Here is a 22,947-nt window from a genome sequence, read left to right on the forward strand (position 1 = left end):
GATAATACGTGGAACAGTACTTTTTTGTACTATTCACTTAACTGAGAGCATAATAATCAGAATAACTCCTTATACAAATTTCCACCTGATGACGGAAGCGGATCCATCTTCCGAAACGTTTTATATTTTAAATATACATAAGAAAATAGACAGTGGCCAGCATGATTAACCATTGTCACAGACTTTTAGAATATTCCTTAACAATTTTAGTTAGTATTTTATTTCTTCATTTGTTTTAGGTGAGACCGTCTTTTCCAAGGTTAGCGGGTTGTCATCCTGGTAAGTTCTATGATTGTCTTTAAGTCTGATATGATACTGTTATGCGTCTAACTGTATATCAGAGCCTCTGTTCTGTGATCCGTAAGTAATGAGTTATGATTTCGTTGTTATTGGACGTGGCCTGGATTCCAACTGACCTATAAGGGCGGCCTCACACCAACTGCGTCAAGACAAGCATCACGACATGAGACAAAATACGCAGTCTTGCTTCAGTCGTGATTCGTCAGCATCATGACTGAGACCGGTTTGCGGCAGTTTTAATCTCATTCGTTTCAACTGTGCTCCTTTCTTTGCGTCATGTCGCAGACATCGTGTCTTGACGCATGCCGGTGTGCGGCCTAGCTAAGACAACTTCCAAACGGTACTTGCTTCCAGAGCCACTTTAAGATTAACTGCGTGGGGCGTGTGTAGTTCTTTGTAAGTTTAATGAAATCATGAAATAAGATAGACTGAACTCCGCACGTGGGGCCTCCAGGTGGCCCCATTCCTGCGACCACTCTGCGCTGTATTGTACTGTCTGTTACATGTTTTCCCCATCGTGTTCACTATATTCTATTTTTACCGGTGGGGGGTCCAAACAAACCATATAGCTGTGCGCCTCTTTCCAGCCCCGAGCTGACAGAGACTATTACCATTAGGTCCCACCATACTGGGATTCTCACGCGTCGCCAATAATGCAAAAAACATTTACTAAAAGCTTTTCTATGGCTGTGTTCACATTGTACCATTTGTTTCTACAGGAATATTCTAATGACACAGCGTTTATTACCTTTTTTTCACGCCCACGAAATAGTATCCAGTAATGCTGAGCCTGCTCCTGGTAATAGAACCGCTGTATAAACATTAAAGCATCCGGGAAAGCGACTGACTACGGGCTGTACGTCCTAGAGGTCGCAGTTCGAGTCCCTGTGGGGACAAGAATTTTCTGCATAACTGCCGGACCGGCCCTGGGTCTCACCCAGTCTCCTACCCAGTGGTTACCGAAGGCTATTTCTCCGGGGGTAAAGCGGTCGGGGGGTGAAATACATGGACAACTTGAGTTTGAATATTTTAAAATATATTTTTACCCATAGGTGCCCGCGGGGGACCCCAAGAGAAGCATGACGCCCTCCATCAAAACTTTGGGCCTTTCCCCGGGGCGTAAAAGTGACCACTCACCTCTGTTTAGTGCCGAGGTAAAGAATCACGAAGCTACATCTCCACTCCTGCATACGTCTTCAGGCGTGGTACTTAGTTGATTAAGTACGAGTACAACTTTATCCGCTCTTGCCATAGAAAATGAACCTGTGGCGGTAGAGGCGTACTCACCTCCATCTAGTGCTCATTGGAGCCATACATCCGCTCATCCATAAGTGTTCGTGGCGTAGTGCTGAATTAAAGACCACATTTTTTTTTAGATTTGAGGTTTTCCCGTTAGTGAAGCTTCATATTATGATCTTCTGAGTGATGACACTATGTATCCTGGTGGATTGATATTAGCGTTTCGTCATCCCTGAAGATGTAGCCATTGTGTTATTCGAAGCGTTTGTAGCCACTCACTGAATTACACAGTGTAATTATGAAAATTACGACATGAATGTGCTTCATATATTTGTCCCGGCTTAAAGGGGTCTGTATCATTCACAATCCATAAATTAAATCCTGGAAGAAAAGTTGCTGGAACTAAGACCGCAATCATCAGACAAGATCCTATATGACCCACGCCACATGTCTCAAGAAGATGCCCTCTTGTCACAATAGCTATAAAATATGACAACACCCTGTATCATGTGTCGTAACTTAGGTACCCCTCTCGTGGCAAAGTTATTGCTTGACAGCGAATGTCAAGAAGCAAGACATTATGTTATGTGAATGTCCCCTGCAAAACATGTCCTGCACTGAGTTTGATACGCATGCAGCAGAGAGATTTACAGCTCACAGCAGAACGGTCGTGTCGTAATACTCGCTGTCGGGTTACAGCACTGCCTGCTTACGTATTCACGCTGGGTGCACTTTGCGGTACAAATATACTTTATGTCTATTTGAACTCGTAAGGAACTCCCTGTACATTGCAGTTATTTATTAAGAACATAAAGTCGTGCCTCTACTTAATTAACTAAGCACTGTGTCATGAAGGCATATTGGGTAGTGGGGGTGTAGCTCCACCATTCTCTACTTCTGCTGCAGATGGAGGTGAGAGGTGAGCTTCATGCACCGGTGGATACGAGTCGGCGTGAGCCTCTGAGCCGTTTTGGACGCTATGGAGATGTGAAGAATCTTAGTCCTGCCTGGAATCGAACCCAGGCCGTCCAGCTCATACCCCATCGCTATACCGACTGCACAATTATTTATTTGTTGCCACTTATCTTAGTGCTATATATTCATAAAAATAAAGTGGCTTTAGTCCACAAGCGAACTATCGATCGAACGACCGCCGCCTGTCGGTGAAGGTAGTGCCAACTTTAGCGGATGGAAGTGTCGCCTGGTTAGCGCAACGGTTCCCCACGGTCGTTAATCTCGGTTTTCTAGACCGGAGCCGCTATTTCTTTGAAATAGCTCCTTAGTTATCCTCACGAAGCTGAGTGGACCCCATTCCAGACCCACTACTTCTCAGAAAATCTGGTAGCGCCGGGAATCAAACCCGGACCTCTGGATCTGTAGCCAGGAACTCAGACCACGAGACCACAGAAGCGGTCGGCCGCTGTATGCTCAGAAGGAAGTAAAAATAAAATTGTTCCTGTGCTTTCTAAGCACCACGTCATTATATCGTACGAGAGAATGGGCATATATCTCCAGGAGTTCGTGCCTAGATGTTATAAACGAGACAGTTAGTGGAGTGAAGTCAGTCCGGTTGATTTGAGTGAAGAGTGATTGGTTGGTGAGGGACTTGCATAGTTGGGAGTAGCTGTAGCTGAGCCCGGGGACAATTCGGTAACTCAGAGGAAGGGGAACATCCGCCGTTGAATGCCTTTATCCGGTAACGACAGATGAAGACACCGTGTGCTGCATTGAAGTGTAAATATTGTGAATTAGTAAAACGGTTATAATTACTTGTAGTCACGGAGTTCATTAAATCCAGTTAATAATCCAAACTTCGTCTATAGTGACTCATACATGTGACAATATTGTTTTTTTCCATCGTAGTAATGATATTGGATGGTATGGATTGGATTGATCTGGCTCAGGATAGGGACCAGTGGAGGGCTCTTGTGAACACGGTAATGAACCTTGGTTTCCATAAAATTCTGGGAAATTCTTGAGTAGCTGCAGATTTTGCATCTCCTCAAGGAGGGCTCAGCTCCATAAGTATTTTTTTTATTGCTAGTGGGGTGGGACTAAGTCCCTTGCACTGCGGCCACTTCTGGCCTATTGTACCAGCCCCAGATGATAGGTGGGGGTGTTGTGGAGCAATTGGTGGAATGAAGGTTGGCAAGGGAAAGCGAAGTACTCGGAGAAAACCTGCCCCAGCGCCACTTTGTCCACCACAAATCCCACTTGACCAGACCCGGGATCGAACCCGGGCCGCCGCGGTGGGAAGCCAGCGACTAACCGCTTGAGCTATGGCGCTGCCTCGCTCCATAAGTAAGTAAATAATGATTAATTTGAAATGTAACCACCGACCCCTGATATGTTCTGAATTTAATTTAGTATTGTAACGCCATCTCAGTGTGTCCTGTGACTCGCTGTGCGCCACGCTCTTCTGCATAAATTTTCGAACAGTGGAAATGAATTCCTGTTGAAGTTCATTATGTTCCGCGTACAATTTGATTAGTTTTGCCTTTATGCAAAACCTATATGTTAAATTATGTTAAATTAAATTGTCAGCTGGCATCAGCTTTTCGAATTGGACAATGGGATGGAATGCAGGAGAAGGCTTTGTCTGCAAGATGACACTCTCTGGGTCTTCTTAAGATCTTCCCCTTATTTAAACCATTCTGTGATGATGGGAGTACAGGGTTGGAGACTAAATTTGAAGATCTCTTAGATCCTGCACGCGAGTCATTAAATCATTCCCCTACGTCCCCACCTCACTTGAACTCCCTTCCAAACTTCAACACCTATAGCCTCTTCTACGGCAGTCCCCGATAAATTTAGTTGTCTTGTAGTGAAGAATACCATGTTGCAGGTAAATTAAGGTTTGATTATAATCAGTGCCTCGTGTAGCTTCAGTAACGGGCAATTATCCCAAAGAAGCTGGGCGTAATGTACGATATATCTATGTGACTTTAGTACCCTTGGAGAAACTAGAATTACATATAAAATTTTAAGCGAGGAACGTAACTGAATGGGGCAAGCAGCATAAAAGGAAAATGACGCTAAGTTTTATGTAAGGAAATTACAGAAATTTAATTTAATATAGATAAATCGGTGACATATCAGGAAACCTAAAAGGTGGTCTAGAGGTAACTCTCTATACTTCCATCTTCAGTGTAGAAGAGTAAGGCGAGAAAGTTGCTAGCTATAATCAGGTGACAAATAAAGGCGCTTACTCTTCGAACTTGAAGATGGAGGCAGTATGTTCTTCCGAAACGTCGGTGATTTCTTATCGAACTACACGACGTTACGTGCCTGAAGTTTATCTGCAATCGTTTTAGCTTGCCGTGTATTCTTGCTGGCTACTTGTGTGACGTATTTTTCGACCGTGAAGAAAGAGACAGTATGGTCCTCAGAAACGTCGACGGATTTCGACCGATTTCCCCGCGACCTTGCACCTCAGGAGGTAGTATTCGTAACAAGTTAGTACTTGTACGTCTGGGGAGTTGAGGCAGCAGATTGTGCTTTCAGCAATGAAATCACACGGGGACATCCTTACTCAACGTTTTCGAGAGTATACAGACGTGAAGACAATGAGCGTTCTGCTGCCAACCTGCAGGAAATGAATCCTACCCCCACCCCCACCACTCCACCTCTCATTATGCTGATAGCACGAAGCTCAGTCTTGCAATGGGAGGCAGAGGGCAGGGCTGCACAACGCGGCCCTAGGGTGGACTGCCGGTCCTGCGTGTCTTGGCGTAGTGCCAGTCCTTTCGTAATAACTTAACTAATTCGGCACTAGACCATGAAGATGTGTGGGGGATTGGACGTATAGATCCACGCTTTCTTGACTCGGCAGTATTTGGAGGTGAATGATCAACTTCACGTCCTGGCCGCTTTACCCTCGGGAAAAGAGCCCCCGGTACCCATTAGATAGGAGGCTGTATGGGCCCAAGAGCCAGTATGGACGACACGGAGAAGAGAAAATTTTTGACCCTACCGGGACTCGAACTTCAACCCGTAGGTCGCCCAGCCCGTAGCCAGTCGCTATACCGACTAGTAATGATGACGATGATGATGGTGATAATAATAAAATCAAACTCCTTGGCCTGTAGTGAGCAAGCGAACTATACCGACCGAGCGACCGCCGCTTGTCGGCGAAGTGAGTGCCAATTGTAGCGGAAACAGGGTGTCGTTTGGTCAGCGCAACGAATTTCGGTTTTCTAGAGCGGAGCCGCTATTTCCTTGAAATAGCTCCTCAATTATCCTCAAGAGGCTCAGTGGACCCCGTTCTAGACCCACTACTTTACTTCTCAGAAAATCTGGTAGCGCCAGGAATTGAACCCGCGACGTCTGGATCTATAGCCAGAAACTTTGATCACTAGACCACAGAGGCAGTCAATAATAATAATAATAATAATAATAATAATAATAATAATAATAATAATGCCTCCCTTCCGAAGTCCATTAAGCGTAGCAACATAAATGTTCATAGGACGATATGGTATTCATATTTACCAGCGGTAACCGTAAGAAGTTCATTGAAGGTCGCGCCTATAGCCCAGGCGGTTAGGCCCTGTTGGCCACAAGTTCTATCGCGGGTGACATTTCGCTGTCCACGAAGTGTCACCGAAGCAGATATTTTCCGAGTTCCTTCGAGTTTTCTCTACTAATCAACATTCAGCCATTGCTCCGTGCTCATTTATCACCGCCTCATGAGGCGAGTGATAGCCCTGACCAGGCAGCACAGTATCACATTTTCGGTCTTTTTTTTGGGTCTTCATGTCTCTGGCCAGGCACTCAGATAATTGCAGAATGAAGAAGTTACATTTATGTCAGGGTAGAAAACAACTTTTTTTTTCTAAGCGAGATGTTTCGCTCTTGGAACTTACAATGAAGTAAAGGTAGAAAAGTCTGCCATTTAAAAAGAAGGTATTTAGGGCCGCTTTCATTTCTCATTTCAGGGGCACTTATGAAAGTAGAAAGGGACTGCTTTTATGAACGAGATATGTCGCCCTTGGCACTCAAAAAGTGTTGGGTAGCTCAAAACAGAGGCAATTAGCACTTATTATTTTAGTGATACTGTGACATAACTACGGCAATGAGAGCAGAAATTAAATGTTTTTACTAACGAGATCTCTCGCTCGTAGCACGCAAGGGAGCGGAGTCCTTGAGAAGCCGACAGTTGCTTATTCACTAGAGAAATTCACAGCATATGCTGGAATCAGAAGGCTCATTACCGTATTGACAAAAGCCCGGTATTGGCCCCTATCCTGAGCCAGATAAATCTAGTTCACAGAATCAAACTCCTATATAATTTAAATTTTAACGTAATCTTTCATTTGGACCAGATTTTCCTACTAGTCTCTTTCCACTCTATATACATGCGTGTTTCTGGTGCTTCCCATTCCATCCTCCTTGACCTTATCGTTCGATTCATATAGTCTGCTACATGTCCTGTCCATCTCGTCCACCTGGACTTGATCACTGTAATAATATAGATGCTACATGCATGTTATGTACGCTGTCCATCTCCCGTATTCGATCATTCTAATATTTCGTATGCGTGCTACATGTCCGGTCATACTCATCCATTTTAACTTAATCTTTCTAATAATATGTCCGTGTTTGATCGCATTACATGTGCGCTACGTGCTCTGCCCATCTCATTTTCCTGGACTTGGCCATTCTAATAATGCGTGCCACATGCCCTGCTCATCCAATCCTCCCTGATTTGATTATTCTGATGATATTTGGCGAGGGCGCTCTTAGCCCTGCAGTGTTAATATTGTCACGCATCGGGGTTGTCGTGACTAATAATAATGGGTTTTTGATTTGACGACTGGGTTTATTGGCACTAATTTACAATTACAGTTCATTATAACAGCTGACACATTGAAGTTCCTTCCTAATGGCGTCTGTCTGAGGAATGCTGTAAGACTAAACTCTGCTGTTCTCTACTACTCGAATTTATTAATTCACTGCCTTTTATAACTGCCACTACTTCTCTTCATGAATGTGTTGTCCCTGAAACGTGCATGAACGGTTGCCTAGCAAAACAGATAATTCCTTGTCCAACTTCACTATCCCTGTTATTTGGCCACGTTAACCGAACGTTGCTCGGCAGTGGACTATTCCAGCTTGTCCCTGAAACGTATTTTAACAAGCCGTTGTTTAGCAATGGATTATCTCGTCATAATATGTTCTACGTATTACGACGTCAACTTCTGGGACATCCCTTACAGACGAGCAGATCACAGCGACGGAGTGTCTTGTGAAAGAGGCAGGGGAAAACGATTTTATGAGACTCAATTCTGTAATGTTAGTGTACTTCACTTATCAAGTCGCCATCATTGTGCAAGATCCGGCTGTTAGGGCTTAAGGAACGCGGTACACAGTTGCCCATTACAGATTTGAGATAATATCGCACGGTAGGTGAATACGGCGAAGTGTTTGGGGACACCTGCAGTCTCGGCAGAAGCAGCGAGTTGGGAAAATGTTGCTTACTGTTCATTTTACTTAACGTCCTCAGATGTGAACATATTTCATGTGGGATAGCAGCGAGTTTGTCTGGCTTTCTGCGATTCTAAGATTAGGGTATATTAGCTCAAGCAAGGAAGAATCATCCCTCGAAAAATGGAAATATTGTTCCGTAGAAAATCACCCAATTTCCTCTCAAAAACGCTTAAAATACCAATACACAAAAGCTACGTCATTGGGAACTTTACAGATATGAATCCAATGCAGAACCGTAGTTTCGAAAGTCTAAGAAAGTGCGAAGTAGAATAATTAGATATTTATACTTATAAATCAGTCGGTATAGCGACGGATTGCAGGCTGGACGGCCTGTGTTCGATTCCTGGCAGGGGCAAGAGATTTTTCTCTACGTCGTAGCGTCCGGACCGTCTCTGAGGCACACAGCCCCCTGTCAGATGGGTAACGGCGGGGCTCTTTGCCCCGCTGGTAATTCGAGAACACCGTGATAGTGATCTCTCACCTCCATCTAGCGCGAGTTCAAGAATGGTGGAGCTATACCTCCACTCCATTATACTCCCAGGGACAACTTTTACCTTTACCTTTTTTCATACGGAAATCCTAAAGGCAAGAGACTATTTGATAGACCTGGACGTAGATATGTTAACATTGAATGAAACTTAAGGAAGTAAGGTATGAGGTTAAGGACTGGATTTGTGTGGCTCAAGAAAAATGGTTATTGGCGGGATGTCGAGGACACACCGCTACGAAAATTTGGATCCCATAGAAGGCGGTAGATTTCTTGAGCAGCTGAGCGACGATTAGCTTCTGAGGAAAAGCTGTGATATGTGGAATTAGTGATTTGCAACTGGTTAGAAATGCAAGCGAACTCCTTCTGAAATATGAAACTGACAGCTTTAAATAATCCATAGATAAATATTGGTAATTGTACTAGTGCCAGCAGTGATAGCTTTTTTTTTTTAGTTTCTTGGGGTGGGGGTGAGACTGAATCCACTTGGTACGTCGGCCACTATTTGGCCTATTGTACCGGCCTTCAATGATATATGATGCGTGTGGGGAAGTCGGTGGAATGAAATTTGGCAGGAGAAACCGTAGTACTCTGAGAGAACCTACCCCGATGCTACTTCATCCACCACAAATCCCACACGACCTTACGGTAGGCCGCACACCGACATGAGTCAAGACATGTAACAGCCAAGACACGATGTCTGCGACATGACGCAAAAAGCGAGCACAGTTGAAACGAATGAGATTATGAAAACCGCCGCACACCAATCTGAGTCATAATGCTGACGTCAGCTTCATGTTGAATCACGAATGAAGCAAGACCGACTCTTTTGTCCATGTCTTGATGCTTGTCTTGACGTAGTTGGTGTGTGGCCTCCCTGCCTGGGCTCGAACCCGGCGACCAGTCGCCTCAGCTGAGGTAGTGGCTAACAGACATTGTGTGTACAGCGGCCTGGCGGTTTGAAACCATCGCGTGTGTGGCCTCCACTTTCAGCCCGGAGTATAGGCATCTCGCTGAACACGCGCGGCATGCTGGAAGCAAGACCCGAGGATACTTGTGCTGTTACACGTATCACCACTTCGCATCGCTCAATCTCCTCTACAAGTCTTTGGTGTGTCAGAGCCCGTTCAAATTATCTGAAAGCAAGTTCCCTTACTGAAAGGAGCTTACGTAGAAGGAAAGGGGGAAATCCCATAAGTTAGGTTCTTAACCATGGAAGAAGCTCTTATTTTTATCGACATTAATTTTCTTTCTGTTCCGGTAGCAGTTGTGCTTTGCGGGTTGCTTGGTCATTTGTACTGCTCGTCTTTCTAGACCTGGCCGCTCTCAACAGAGTGCGCAGTCGGATTGGTAGAGTCCAGTGAGATAGCTGAGATAGGAGTTATAGGATGTGTGTGAGTAGTAACAGAGTTGGGGTCAGTGCTTCACCCTCTCTCCCACCCATAGTAGAACTGCAACCACTTTACCGCTACTTAGTTCCAGGGACCGGGTATAGTACGGGGGAGAGTCAGTAAATATGTCACAAACGGAAGTACATGTAAAACAGCTGTAGTGGACTTAATAGTTTATCTGTGTGTATCACTACGTATCAGCACAATCCAGCTTCATGTTATTGTAGGTAGCAGACACGCATGCGCAATTTGAGAGGCTGGTTTCTGTAGTCAAAATGGCGTCCGTGCTTATCGAATGTACTACCGAAGAGCAGCGTTGTATTGTGCGTTATTTTGTGGACAAGAGGACTCATCGTGAAGGATATTCATAAAGAAATGTTTCCTGTATACGGTGGAAAGTGTTTGTCGCGTAAAGCGGTTGCACCTTGGTGGTAGACGTTGCGCTAATGACGAAAAGGTTGAAACGGAGGTGCGGAATTGGCTGAGACAGTGCTAAAATGTAAGGTATAATGCCATTTAATTAGGAGACTGCACCAAGTTTCGGAGAAATATATCACTTCCGTCTTCAGTGTCGATGAAACAAGCGGAATCGGACGGCTGTCTCCAAACTACACGGCGTTACAAACCACAGGATCCAAATCTTCACAGTCATTGCCGTTAGAACCTCAAATCCAGTTCCTATAAGCTTTCCAGGAAAAGTTTCCCTGATGGACTGGCCTCTGATATGTGTACATGATAGAGGGCCGTTTAATATTATCTTAGTCATGTCTATTTAACCTTGCTGTTGGCAACTGAGACTGCGTACCATTCAGTGATTTAGTGATATTGAAGAATGAATTGTAAAGGATGTGATAGGAAGCGGCCGTGGCTAATTTGAGGTACTATCCCAGTATTTACACAGGGGGACTGAGATGAACCGCGAAAACCTCTAGTTAGTCCTTGCCCCAGCCGAAATCCGAACCGTGTACCTCCAGAATACAAGACACGTGCGTCACCGCTGTAGGCATCTTCCTCGGTGAAATGTATTTTAACTGTGTTGAACATTGTATAACGTTACTACCTGATATAACATTTTTAAACATCTTGAGGATCAGTTGATGTATCTTAACCCATAAATTCACCCAAAGTACTGCCTTTGAACGTATTTCCCGTCCGTGTTAATCAGGAGGCCCCAGTGTGCGTGCCAGGCTGCCCCATTTGACGCCGTGTTGGTCCTGGAGGACGTTACGCTCTTGTTTTTGCTCCGTGGCGCTGGGCGTCCTGCCGGTTCTCTCTCAGTCGCGTCCGGGTCGGCGCTGTGATCACACGTACGACCGCTCTCCGTCAGTCAGTTGTTTGCGTTACTGTAGGGACATTACTCGCGTCCCAACTGGAAGACATGTGTGCTAGAACGCGTTACGATGCTAGTGTTTTGTCTTTGTAAAGGTTAGTTTGGAAGTATTAAGATTGTTCTGTGTAATATGTTATAGTTTATAGCGTTTGACTGTCATATTTCAGTTTACTTAATGAAGACAGTTCGATGTTCGTGAAATAGGTTAATATATACAACGAAAATGTTAGCGAGTTTAAATTCATAAGCCAACAGTTTGCACATTTGTTGAACTTATTCAGCGTATAATTGAGAGAAATAAAATTGAAGCACTTCTATTTTCGAAATTATATTTAAGAGACCCTTTTTTTTTTGTAATTAGGCGCCGTAGAAATCCAAGTTTTTTTATTTTGAGTTTCATGAGCGCTGTTCCAAATTACGTCACTTGGGACTTAACCATCAATCCCAGATGCCTACATTAGCTGGCTTTAGGTATAATGGTATTTCCAAAAATAATTATTGTTCTCATATGTTTCGCTTGTCCTCAGGCCTGATTTATTTTCCGAGGAATGTACAATTGTTAATATTTTAGGCGTATCTTCACCGGTACATCGTGATTGTTATTATAATTATTTTCGTTCTTATTTAAAAACATTTCAGGTTACTTAATGTTACCCCAAATTAGGCAGTTTCATATGGACCTTACGTCTTCGTTTGCGAAACTTGAAGTGTTAACAGAAATTTATGAGCGACCGAAGATTATCGTGTGATATTTTGGAGGTACGACCATAGATTGTTTTTATAACATTATTATAAATATTTATCTTGTAATATTTAATGACAGCCAAATTTTTCTTCTCTTCTGACCGTTTTGCTTCAGATGTGGACAACACGGTCTCACCACCTTGTCCTTCGTATGATGAGCTGTGTATATTTAGTGCCACACAAGTTTTGCTTAGTGTTCATATCAGTATAGTGCATTGGGCACATGAGGTGAATACTGTAACGTTTTTTACCAAATAAATTTCTATAACGCCCTAGACCTTTTTTCGGGAAATGCCTGGTTTGATTCTCGGCCGGGAAATCGGTTATCGTGTCTGAGATTTTCCCATGATTTTCTTCAGTCCTTCCAGGGAAGTGCCAGGATATTGATTAATCCACGACCGCTTCCTTTTAAATCCCTATTATATCATCATTCATTTTGTATATTGCCCTACAGGACGTAACACATCTTCCCTCCTTATAAAGCGGAACAATTAACGCAGTATACAGTACGATGTATACACTAGCAGCGTCGTTAAATAAACAAAAAAATCAATTTAACTTTTTAGTTTAGAATTTAATTATTTACATTAACCTATTTAACCCTCGTGTTAATATTTTCTGCGCATGTTTTGTTTGCTTTTTGTCCCAATGCAGCATTGGTTATATTTCAAGTAAAATGGGGTCTTTCGACAAATATTTTTCACCCCGAAAATAACTTGCCAGTGGTAGCGTAGCCGGCAGGTAGCGGGTTCGAGTCCCGATGAGGTTGATTTTTTTTCCAATTACCTAATCCTTTTAGTTGCGCTATGGCCCTGGGGTTGACTCAGCCTCTAACATAAATGAGTATCAGGAATCTTCCTGGGGGCAGGGGGGTAAAGAGCGGCCGATGCGTAAGGCTGACAACCGCACCGCCATCTGTGAGCCGATTATCTACAGAAAATATGGGAGCCTCGACGTCTCACAACACTATGGGCCTTAACGGGCTGTCACAGGGATAGTTTTACCTTTTCTTTTAGTACCTAAAACATTTTTTGAGGCGGCGTCGTCGTGAAGTAATGACGTAGATTGTTCAGCATTAAAAACTCCGTGGCCTGTAGTCCGCAAGCGTACTGTACCGACCGAGGGACCTCCGTTTGTCGGTGAAGTTAGTGCAAACATTTGCGGATAAAGGGTGTCTCGGTCAGCGCAGCGGATCCCCACGGCCGTTAATCTTGGTTTTCTAGACCGGTGTTTCAGCGTTACCAATATAAAATTACTGGATTCGATTTTCAACATGTACGAGCAAAGGGAACTGAAGCTGCTGTACAAGAAATGTCGTTTAAACGCGCGGGACGTTTCTTCCACAAGTTTTGCGCTCCAGGTAAGAAGCAAGCTTGAAGATTTAATAAAGTGTTAGTTAATGCAAATACATAGAAATGAGATACGAGAAAATCCCTTAGTTTCCCCTTGTACTGTACTGGATGAGAAAGTGTGTGATGTATGCGATAAAATTTCCATACGACAAGTGTCGATACTTGTATTCTGAAGCGAAAGAAAAACATGTTGCCCGTTAAACAGTGAGGAGCGCTCGCTGTACTTTGCCTTGTCAAGCCCAGCTGACTGAATTTGTTACTTTGAACAGATGAGCCCCTAGTGCCTTCGTTAATATTTATCTGCATAAACAGTGCTTCGCCTTTGTAAAATAAATTCGGAATAGAACAATGCAGGTTAAACTGACTTAACCTGATGTTAGCTCTTTCTATGGGACCCAACAGAGTATGTGTCTCTCACCGACAAACTTGATGATGGAAACAGGTCCAGTTTCCGAAACGTCGTGTTCCCTAGTTTCTAGAATACAGGACAATGGACGTAGTCCAAAGAACAATAGGTCTGAGTGTTATACACCATCGTTAGAACCCTTTAGAATATCACTTACTTAACCCTCTCATGGAGCTGAGCCTTTCTTGAGGAGAAGCCAATTCTGCAGCTACTCAAGAATTTCCCAGAAATTCGTGGAACCCGAAGGTTCATTACCGTGTTCACAAGAGCCCTCTACTGGCCCCTATCCTGAGCCATATCAATCCAATCCATATTATCCCGTCTTATCTCTAAGATCGATTTTGATGGATCTTAATGGATTTTAATGTCTATTGGGTCCAACTGAGTAGGTATTACCTGAGGACGGGGACAGAATGCAGTCTCCGAAACGTGATTTTTTAAAGGAAACAGGACGGTTTTTTAAGAACAGACGAGATGATGGATAATGTCCAACAACATATTAATTGTAGATCGAAACAACTTCGATTAAATTTCAGAAAATTATAGTCTTAATCTGTTTACATTAAACTGTGTTGTTGGAAATCTTCAGGAAAATTAAACGATACCCCCCTCAATTGCTGCGATCCCTGAAGCCTGCGCGAAGAGGTATGCGCAGTGTCCTTACAGCTGCTTCAGGTGGTGCCAAGCACTGACACTCCAACGCGTCGGGTATGCTACTAAGTGTAAACCGAGTCGTCGGTGTATCGAAGGCGTAAATCTCTTGATGGAAGTTTATTTTTCGTCTCGTCAGATTAATCTTAAATGACGGGGAAGCCGAGGCGGAGAGAGAGAACACATTGTCGCTGAGTCGTGGAGTTTGTTGTTTCTGAAACCAGCATGCCGCCATCACAGCGAGGTGACAGTTATATTGGGGGGGTAAGGGGGGAGACAGGGTTAGAACGTTCTCACTCTCGAATTTTGCATAATTTGTAATGTTGACAGATGGAAAATATTCCCTCTTGAACAAAATATAATTAATATACTTCCACACTTTAAAATTTTAGTATGGAAATGTTGTCTTTTGTGATTCACTTAAAGTTAAGGAGAAGTTGAATTAACAAGTTTGAAGAGATCTCCTTTAATAATTGCTGTTTAAATTAAGCTTTCACAAATTAGCTTTACAGTAAGCAGATTATAAGATCTGAGACGATATCGTTCTAAAGTTACGCGTCCGTTAGTGAATCTTTAGTATCGTGTACGGTGGGCGCTGGTGACGCACCGTCATTGTGCCTGGAAAATGAGCCATCACAGCGTGATCGTGAGGTAATATGAAGATTGCCTTCTGGGTTGTTGCGCCGTGCAGTCTAATAGACGGTAGAAACGTTTCGAAGCAACCTTTTGTCTATATCTTCCGGTGTACGACGCCGTGTAGTCTGCTAGAGGTACGAATAAGGGGAGGTTTTAGAAAACTGCATAATGAGCGGCTTTTGACGTGCATTCGTCGCGAAATATAATTAATCATGGAGTATGTGATGGGCAAGGAATTTAGTACGCATAGTAGAGAAGAAGAATATATACAAGGTTTTGGTGGGAAGGCCAGAAGGAAAGAGGTCACTAAGAGGACCTAGACGTAGATGGGAAGTAAATATTAAACCAGGTGTCAGAGAAACAGGATGAGGTAGCATGGACTGCATTGATCTGGCGCAGGTTATGGCTTTTGTACACAGGGTGATGAATATTCGGGTTCGTAAAATATTTCGAACTTCTTGAGTAGCTGAGCGACTACTTGCTCTTCAAGACTACTTAGTAAGGGGGCACGCGGTAGCTTAGTGGGTTGAGGAACTGTGCAACAAGCCGGAAGGTCGCGGTTCCATTCCCGATGAGGTCACTGGATTTTTTTTCAATTGACCTAATCCTTCCAGCCACACTATGGCCCCTGAGGTCGACTCACCCTCTAACAGAAATGAGTACCAGGAATATTCCGGGGGGGGGGGGTAAAGGGCGGTCAGCACGTAAGGCTGACAACCTTACCGCCACATGTGAACCGATTGTCTAGTAAATGTGGGAGCCTCGACGTCTCACAACCCTATGGGCCTTCACGGCCTGTTACAGCGATAGCTTGGTTCATAAGGCTGACAACCTTACCGCCACATGTGAACCGATTGTCTAGTAAATGTGGGAGCCTCGACGTCTCACAACCCTATGGGCCTCCACGGCCTGTTACAGGGATAGCTTGGCTCGTAAGGCTGACAACCTTACCGCCACATGTGAACCGATTGTCTAGTAAATGTGGGAGCCTCGACGTCTCAACCCTATGGTCCTTCACGGCCTGTTGCAGGAATAGCTTTACCTTTTACATATACCTTGGTTGGTAATTGGTAAGCGGGTTATTTTACGATAAGGCTGTAGTATCGGATTGTAGAATGAATGGTGAATGAGTAATTGTGATAGTTTTGGAATAAGTGATCTTTGCTTAATCGTGGAATTTTCTTGAAAGGACTGAGGAAAACCACGAAACGCCTCAGAATAGCCTCTGTCCTGGCCGATATTCGAACTCAACCCCTCCCAAATACCAATATGAGGCGGTACCGCCATGCCAGCCTGCCCGGTTTATTTACAGTTGTGTCATTTTAAATGTAATTAAATCGCGCCTTGTTATTTTGAAGACGCGGGTCTATTACATCCCCCCCCACAGCTCTTGACTGTTGTTACCAAAATATTATATTGGGGGGAGGGGGGGTAGGATTTCATGTTTTGAAACGTAACTGTTTTATTGCATATAGTGTAACAGCTCATGTTGTGTCGTCAGTGTTTTTGTTTTCCTCATCAGATGTATAATGTGTCTGGACGCACAAGATGAGCGAGTCGTGCAGAAGCAAATCTCGCCCTTACGATCGCTGGATGTTCGTTTGAAGAGCGTTAGCGCGCGTGTTTAACAAATGCAATCCATTTCCGGGGTTTCTATTCGTCTGACTCAGCATAGGTTTCTGTTACTGATGTTACGCATTGTAACTATGCTGTATAGTCCGCTAAAAGTGTACCGACGTTTCGGAAGAATAGCTGCCTACATCTTAAGGGCAAGCAGACCGCATGTTGCTTGCTCGTTTTCGGTAGATTGATAGTGTTTATCTTCTGAAATGAAGATGAAGACATTGTATGCGTCCGAAACGGCGGCAGACTGATGCATAGTTCCCCATCCCAGAAGATCGACCTCCTGAAAGCCTTCATGTTACATGAAATGTGAATAATTTCTCTTTACTTAATTAAGCATCACGATGTGAGGAATTATGGGAGAGTGGAGGTACATTGAAGTGAATGGTTGGCTTCACGCTTCGGCTGCTTTAATCCTCAGGAAGGAGCTATCCATCGGATAGGCTGGGAGGTCCGCACGGTTGGTTCTGAGGCTGTGGAAAAGAGAAAAATCAAACCTGACATGAGGCACCCAGATGAATGTTTTAACGATGTGGAATTATTGCGAAGGACACGCGTCGTTACGATTATCGGCAAATAAAATGATTGGGATGTCTGTCCTGTACAGTTATGAAGTTATACTTTTCCGGAATTTGAATATTCATACGGAATAATTGTTTTATGTTTTACAAAGTTAATAACATTGGGATATTTATTTCAGTATATTGGCAGCTTTGTCACTGCGTTATTACGTTTTTTAAAACTGCATCGCCCATGAAATATGACAGTTATGAGTAATCCCCTGTTCGAACTGGCAAATTATCACATTACGTACATGAACTGTTATACATTTGACGTTTAATCTTTTCAGTTTTTAATTTCGTATGCTGAAAGTAGGCCCTGTACAATCTGTCAGATATGAATTAGGCTGCGCCATAGTTCAAGCGGTTAGTCGCTGGCTTCCCACCGCGGCGGCCCGGGTTCGATTCCGGGTCTGGTCAAGTGGGATTTGTGGTGGACAAAGTGGTGCTGGGGCGGGTTTTCTCGGAGTACTTCGGTTTTCCCTGCAAATCTTCATTCCACCAAATTCTCCATCATCATAATCACCCGGGGCAGGCTACAATAGGCCAATCAGTGGCCGCCGTGCCGAATGGACCCAGTTGGACTCCACTCCCCACTAAGCGAATTAAAAAAAATAGATACAAATTGAGTACCAGCTAAATAACTAGCTCAGTACGTTAAGAGGCCGTCTTGAGAAGTTAATACCTACTGAGTTATTCAAGAAATTTATGGAACCGAATTTTCGTTAGCGTGTCCTGAATGTCTCATTACTGCTATCTGTTCTGGGTGGGTGTATCGAATCGCACTCCCTGCCATCTCAATTTATTTGCTTTGCATTTTAATACTGTCCTTATGGACCCACCTGCTTCACTTCTGCCCACTTCTTCCTTCTAAACTTTTTATGCATTTATCATCTCTTGTACGCGCAATACATCCGAGAATTACACTTCTTTAAAACCGAGTGTTTACTGGATGTATCACCCGTTGTAACACACTAAAAATACTTCAAGAATATTTGTGTGTGTTCCGTATGGTTCTCACAATAAACAGCGACTGTTTCCCTAAACAGCATTAACCGGCTGGGCTCTGTAGCGGAGACGTAATGTTTCCTGTGAGGTACGGACTGAATTTATATATATATGTATATATTAATTAGAATAAATTCAGTTTTAAAGGGTTACGTATATGTAGAAGAGATCTGCTGCATTCATTTTTATATTTCATTGATAACATGTGTCACAGTCATGAAGGAGAGAGGCAGGGAGAGTCACTGCTCTCACAATTCTCTCATAATGCTGTGCCCCAAGTGTTTATAATTCGCGATGTGAGTGTAATAACACGATCATTATGAGGTTTTACAATCTGATTATTACTTTGGGGTAGAGGCCTGTTGCTTCGTGCCTGTTACGTGGTAGAAATGGTGAACGCTTAATAGTGGAAATTAGTGTAGAGGGTTAAAGTAAGAAGGGGAGGGGGGATTATGCAGTTAATAGCTGATTGAGGCAGTCGATTGCAATGTGTACTGGAGGCTGTTGCATTGGTTGTCGGTAGTTGCGTCTGTTGCATTTGAGAGTAGCGCTAGATGTCCGTAACTCGACGTTTTGTGGTAAATAGAGTTGTTTTAAAATAGTTTAAAATGAGATAAGTACGTAATGAAATTGTCCTTATTTAAAGGTTAAAAAATAAAATAAGATTCAGACTATGTCTCTGAGCACAATAATTTCAAATTCTAAAGAGGTCTGACGATAGTGTATTGCTCGTACATTCGGGATTGTCAAGTTTTTTTTTTTAACTTTTTGTATCATTCTATATTCTAAAGAACACAATTTTTTGTGGAACTTTGCCCTCTGCAAAGAGCTAACGTACCCGGCATAGCAGTTGCCTCTCATCCAATCACCTGATGAAGGAAACGGATGTAGTTTCGGAATACAAAATGGCGGGCAAGCACCACAATCGGAAATGCTGCCAACTCAAAACAACGTACTGTACACAGTTGCATACGTTTCTGCAGAGACATTCAGAGTTGTTTTCTTTCCCCTCCTGAAAGTGGTATTCAATGACAACCCACTTTTCCGTTACCCTGCAGATGCACTTAAACGGTATGACATTGAGAAAGTTCATCCAGTCTGTAAACCGAGTTACGTCATGGCTTGTGCAAGCAACCTTAGGTAGAGAAGGTAAAACTATCCCTGTAACTGGCCGTCGAGGCCAAGAGGGTTGTGAGACGTCGAGGCTGCCACATTTTCTATACAATCGGTTTAACGATGGCGGTGATGTTGTTAGTCTTAGGCTCTGGCCGCCCTTTACCCCCCAGGAAGATTCCTGGTAGTCATTGGTCGAGCTATATCTTCACTTCCCCCATTTGTTCTCATGGCGTGATGCTTAATTAAATAAGAACGATAAATTTAGGTCCCAGATATTACAATTTTGCCGTAGTTTCAAAGGATTTGTTAGATAGAAATTTAATTAAAATATTTCTTGTGATCTCCGTTCTGGTTACGCAAGATAGCGGACGCCATGTTTGGCCTTGTCAGCATTAAGCATTAATTGTGACATATCATGAAGAGACTCGTTTGCGAAACAGACAACGAAACAACGTCCGCTGCTGGGCAACAGTTCCTTAATAAGCAAATATACGCAGCTGTTACTGAGAAACGCCTTCGATAGAAACATGTCCCCACGGAAAACGAATCCATACGCAGCAATAGAGGAACTGTTGGAAACGGTGATTTCTACGCAGTCCGTGCCGAGATGTTATAAGGAGGACAGTTGTAGCAGTTAGTCATTATGTAACGAGAAGACTAGGATACTGGTGTGAGATGGTCGCCAAAATGGCAGTTAGTCAGTTTTGGAGTAATAGCCAGCGGGCAACACAAAATCTGAAGAATCTCCATTGTTAAGATCCGTTACTAGGAAACGACTAGTGAAAGACTGAGAAGACTTAGCGTGTGTTCTAGTGTGGACATTTATGATGGCGCCATAATTCCTTATGGTTAGGATCTGTAAGATCTGTAGGAGCCCTCCAGTGGTCCCTATCCACAGCCATATCTATCCAATCCATTTTATCGCTTTAAGATCCGTTTTAGTTTTATCTTCCCACATATATCTTGGTCTTTTTTTTTATTGCTAGTGGGGTGGGACTGAGTCCATTGTACTGCGGCCACTTCTGGCCTATTGTACCAGCCCCAAATGATTGGTGAGGGTGATTGTGGAGCAATTGGTGGAATGAAGATTTGCAGGGGAAACCGAAGTACTCGGAGAAACCCCGCCCCAGCGCCACTTTGTCCACCACAAATCCCACTTGACCAGACCCAGGATCGAACCCGGGCTGCTGCGGTGGGAAGCCAGCAGCTATCCGCTTGTTATGGCGTGGGCCCTTATTGATAGGAAAATCCATGTCACAGTTGGTATAGCGACTGGCTACGGGGATGGACGGCCTATGTATCGGAGTTCGACTCCCTGTAGGGGCAAGATTTTCCCCTCGCCACATCGTCCAGACCGGTTGCGGGTCCCCCCCATCCTCCAATGGGTAACGGGATAGAGCGGCCGTGACGTGAGGCTGACCACTCCAACTATTACTGTGGTCAAGAATACGCGCATCTATACCTCAACTCCGCCATACGTCATCTTGGTGTCGCGCTTAATTAGTTGAGAACAGGGACAACTTTAACTGTTAGTATAAAACAGCAGGTTTGTATTTCGTTGTGTTGACCGCGGGTTTCTTACAGCAGATAATCTGATCTTCCAGCGCGTGGTGGAAACATTTTGTGCTGAATATTCTGTTATCCGTGGAAGAAGTTCAGTCGTTGTCCGGTAGATGTCCTTGTGAGGAAATAGTTTTGTCTTCTGTGCGTCTGTGTGAAGAATTTTGTGCGTTGTGTTCTTGACATTCAAATGAAATTCTTATGAATGAAGAAATGAGAGCGTAACTTCGTAAAATGGCGAATCTCGAACACTGTACTTTAATAAACTCTATCGTGGAAGTGGAAGTTAGATGACCAGTGGCGCTGGAGCGCTGATTGCCGGACACAGTTCGAACCACAGGACAGACGCGGCTTGAACCGGAATGGAATCCTCCGGTACAAACAAGGACACGTCTGCCAGCCCTGCAAGGTAGGTGTTGACGTCACTGTTGTACTGTTTGTCATGATCTATTTTTTTATTTCCGTCCGTTTCTCTGTTTTAGAAGCATTGTCTGTGCATAGCCCAGTGCCATTCTCGTGTTCCAGGCTTGGCTTCAAACAGTGAAAAGTCTTGAGGATATTTACATGGTCGTCATGGCTCAGTGCTGTTTCTGTATCTCATTGCTACTCACGTTTTACTCACAGATGATTGAGGGGTGACAGTCCATAAACTAGACACCGGAGTATAGATTCATCCCTGGATGATAATTTTTAATTCAGTGACATTTAAATTGCGTTTTATAACTAATTCAGTTTTAAATCACAAACATGCTTCTGTTTAACTCGAATCTGCTTCATATGCGGAAGATCTCTGGTTCCAGTCTCGACCCTTCCACCGCTAATCTCGACTTAGATTTCACATGGTTTTCCTCAGCCTCTATAGGTAAATACCTTTGCACTGACCACGCGACACCCTCTATACGCAAAAGTTGGCACTGACTTCGCCGACAAGCGGCATTCGCTCGGTCGGTATAGTTCGCTTGTGGACTAAAAGACACGGAGATTTTTTACTGGATAGTACTTAGGAGTAGGCCACGACCGCTGTCTTCCATATATTCTCCAATTCATCATCCGTTAATCATCCTACCATTTCGAGTTTATTGATTTGCGATAGCTCAGTCGGTATAGCGACGGGCTACGCGCTGGAAGGCCGGGTTTCGATTCTCGGTAAGGTCAAGATCGCTGTCTTTTAGACACCGTCCAGGCCGGCTCTGGGCCTCACCCGGCCTCCTACACAGTGGCTGTCGATGGCTCTTTCTCCAGTGTTAAAGCGGCCGGGTCGTGAAGCTGACCACTGATCTCCATCTAGTGCTGAGGCCAAGAATGTTGGAGCTATACAGCCACTCCCCCATACGTCACGATTAATTAGTTAAGCAGAGGGACCTCACCATTCGACGTCATTTAGTCTGAGCTTTTGGCATAAAAGTGAAGCAGTTCATTAGAGTGTCGCCTGTTGGAAATAGCGTGCAAATATTCAGAGGATAATTGCACGCCGCTTTGCTTGTACAGCGCAAGTCAGGAACAATATTATAGCCCGTATTTTGCACCTTAGTATCACCATCTGGCGACTTCGTGTGGGTCAGCGCACGAGCGCGAGACGATGTGAGAGCACTTCATGCTTCCAGATAGCATCTGTCGTTATGGTCGATATCACGAGTTCACGTGGCTTTACCCTTCGTCTTGTTGCCCGCTATAGCGCCTATTAGAAGTATTAAATGTTGAGATTTTACTATTAAGGTACTGTGTTGTAGGATATGGCGCCGTGTAGATTGGTAGATAGGTACTAACGTTTCTGGAGCTTGCTGTCTCGGTCTTCTGTCCTGAAGATGTGAAATTTGAGGTTCTAGTGGGTGTATCTAGGATATAACGCCGTGTATTCCGTTGATAGTTAACCGACGTTTCGAAGGAACATGAAAGTAAACATGTTCCTCCGAAACGTCGGTTGACTTTCAATGGACTATACGGCGTTATATCACAAAAGACAGAACTCTTCGTAATCACCGCTGTGAGAATATCAAATCCTGCATACGAATGTACCATATTCAGAGATGTGACGCCGTGTAGTTTGGCAGTTGG

The 22,947-nt window shown here is 43.9% G+C and overlaps 1 protein-coding gene across 7 annotated transcripts in view; it reads left to right on the plus strand.

Moving 5' to 3' along the window:
- Window positions 1–11,200: 11,200 nt before the first annotated feature.
- LOC111873360 (kinesin-like protein KIF26B) overlaps window positions 11,201–22,947 on the plus strand; it is a 293,199-nt gene continuing 281,452 nt past the window's right edge. For 5 of the 7 annotated variants that reach the window (XR_002844374.2, XR_002844375.2, XM_023868019.2 and 2 more), the window contains exons 1-2: window positions 11,201–11,331; window positions 20,917–21,301. Coding sequence is in view for 5 of the 7 variants with exons in the window: in XM_023868019.2 (XP_023723787.1) it covers window positions 21,255–21,301 (47 nt within the window). In the remaining 2 variants the exon portion in view is untranslated. The remainder of the gene's footprint in view (window positions 11,332–20,916; window positions 21,302–22,947) is intronic. The other 2 variants (XM_023868017.2, XM_023868016.2) reach the window with 2 other exon arrangements.

The sequence above is a fragment of the Cryptotermes secundus genome, unplaced genomic scaffold (assembly GCF_002891405.2).
Source record: "Cryptotermes secundus unplaced genomic scaffold, Csec_1.0 scaffold2171, whole genome shotgun sequence".
Taxonomy (NCBI): domain Eukaryota; kingdom Metazoa; phylum Arthropoda; class Insecta; order Blattodea; family Kalotermitidae; genus Cryptotermes; species Cryptotermes secundus.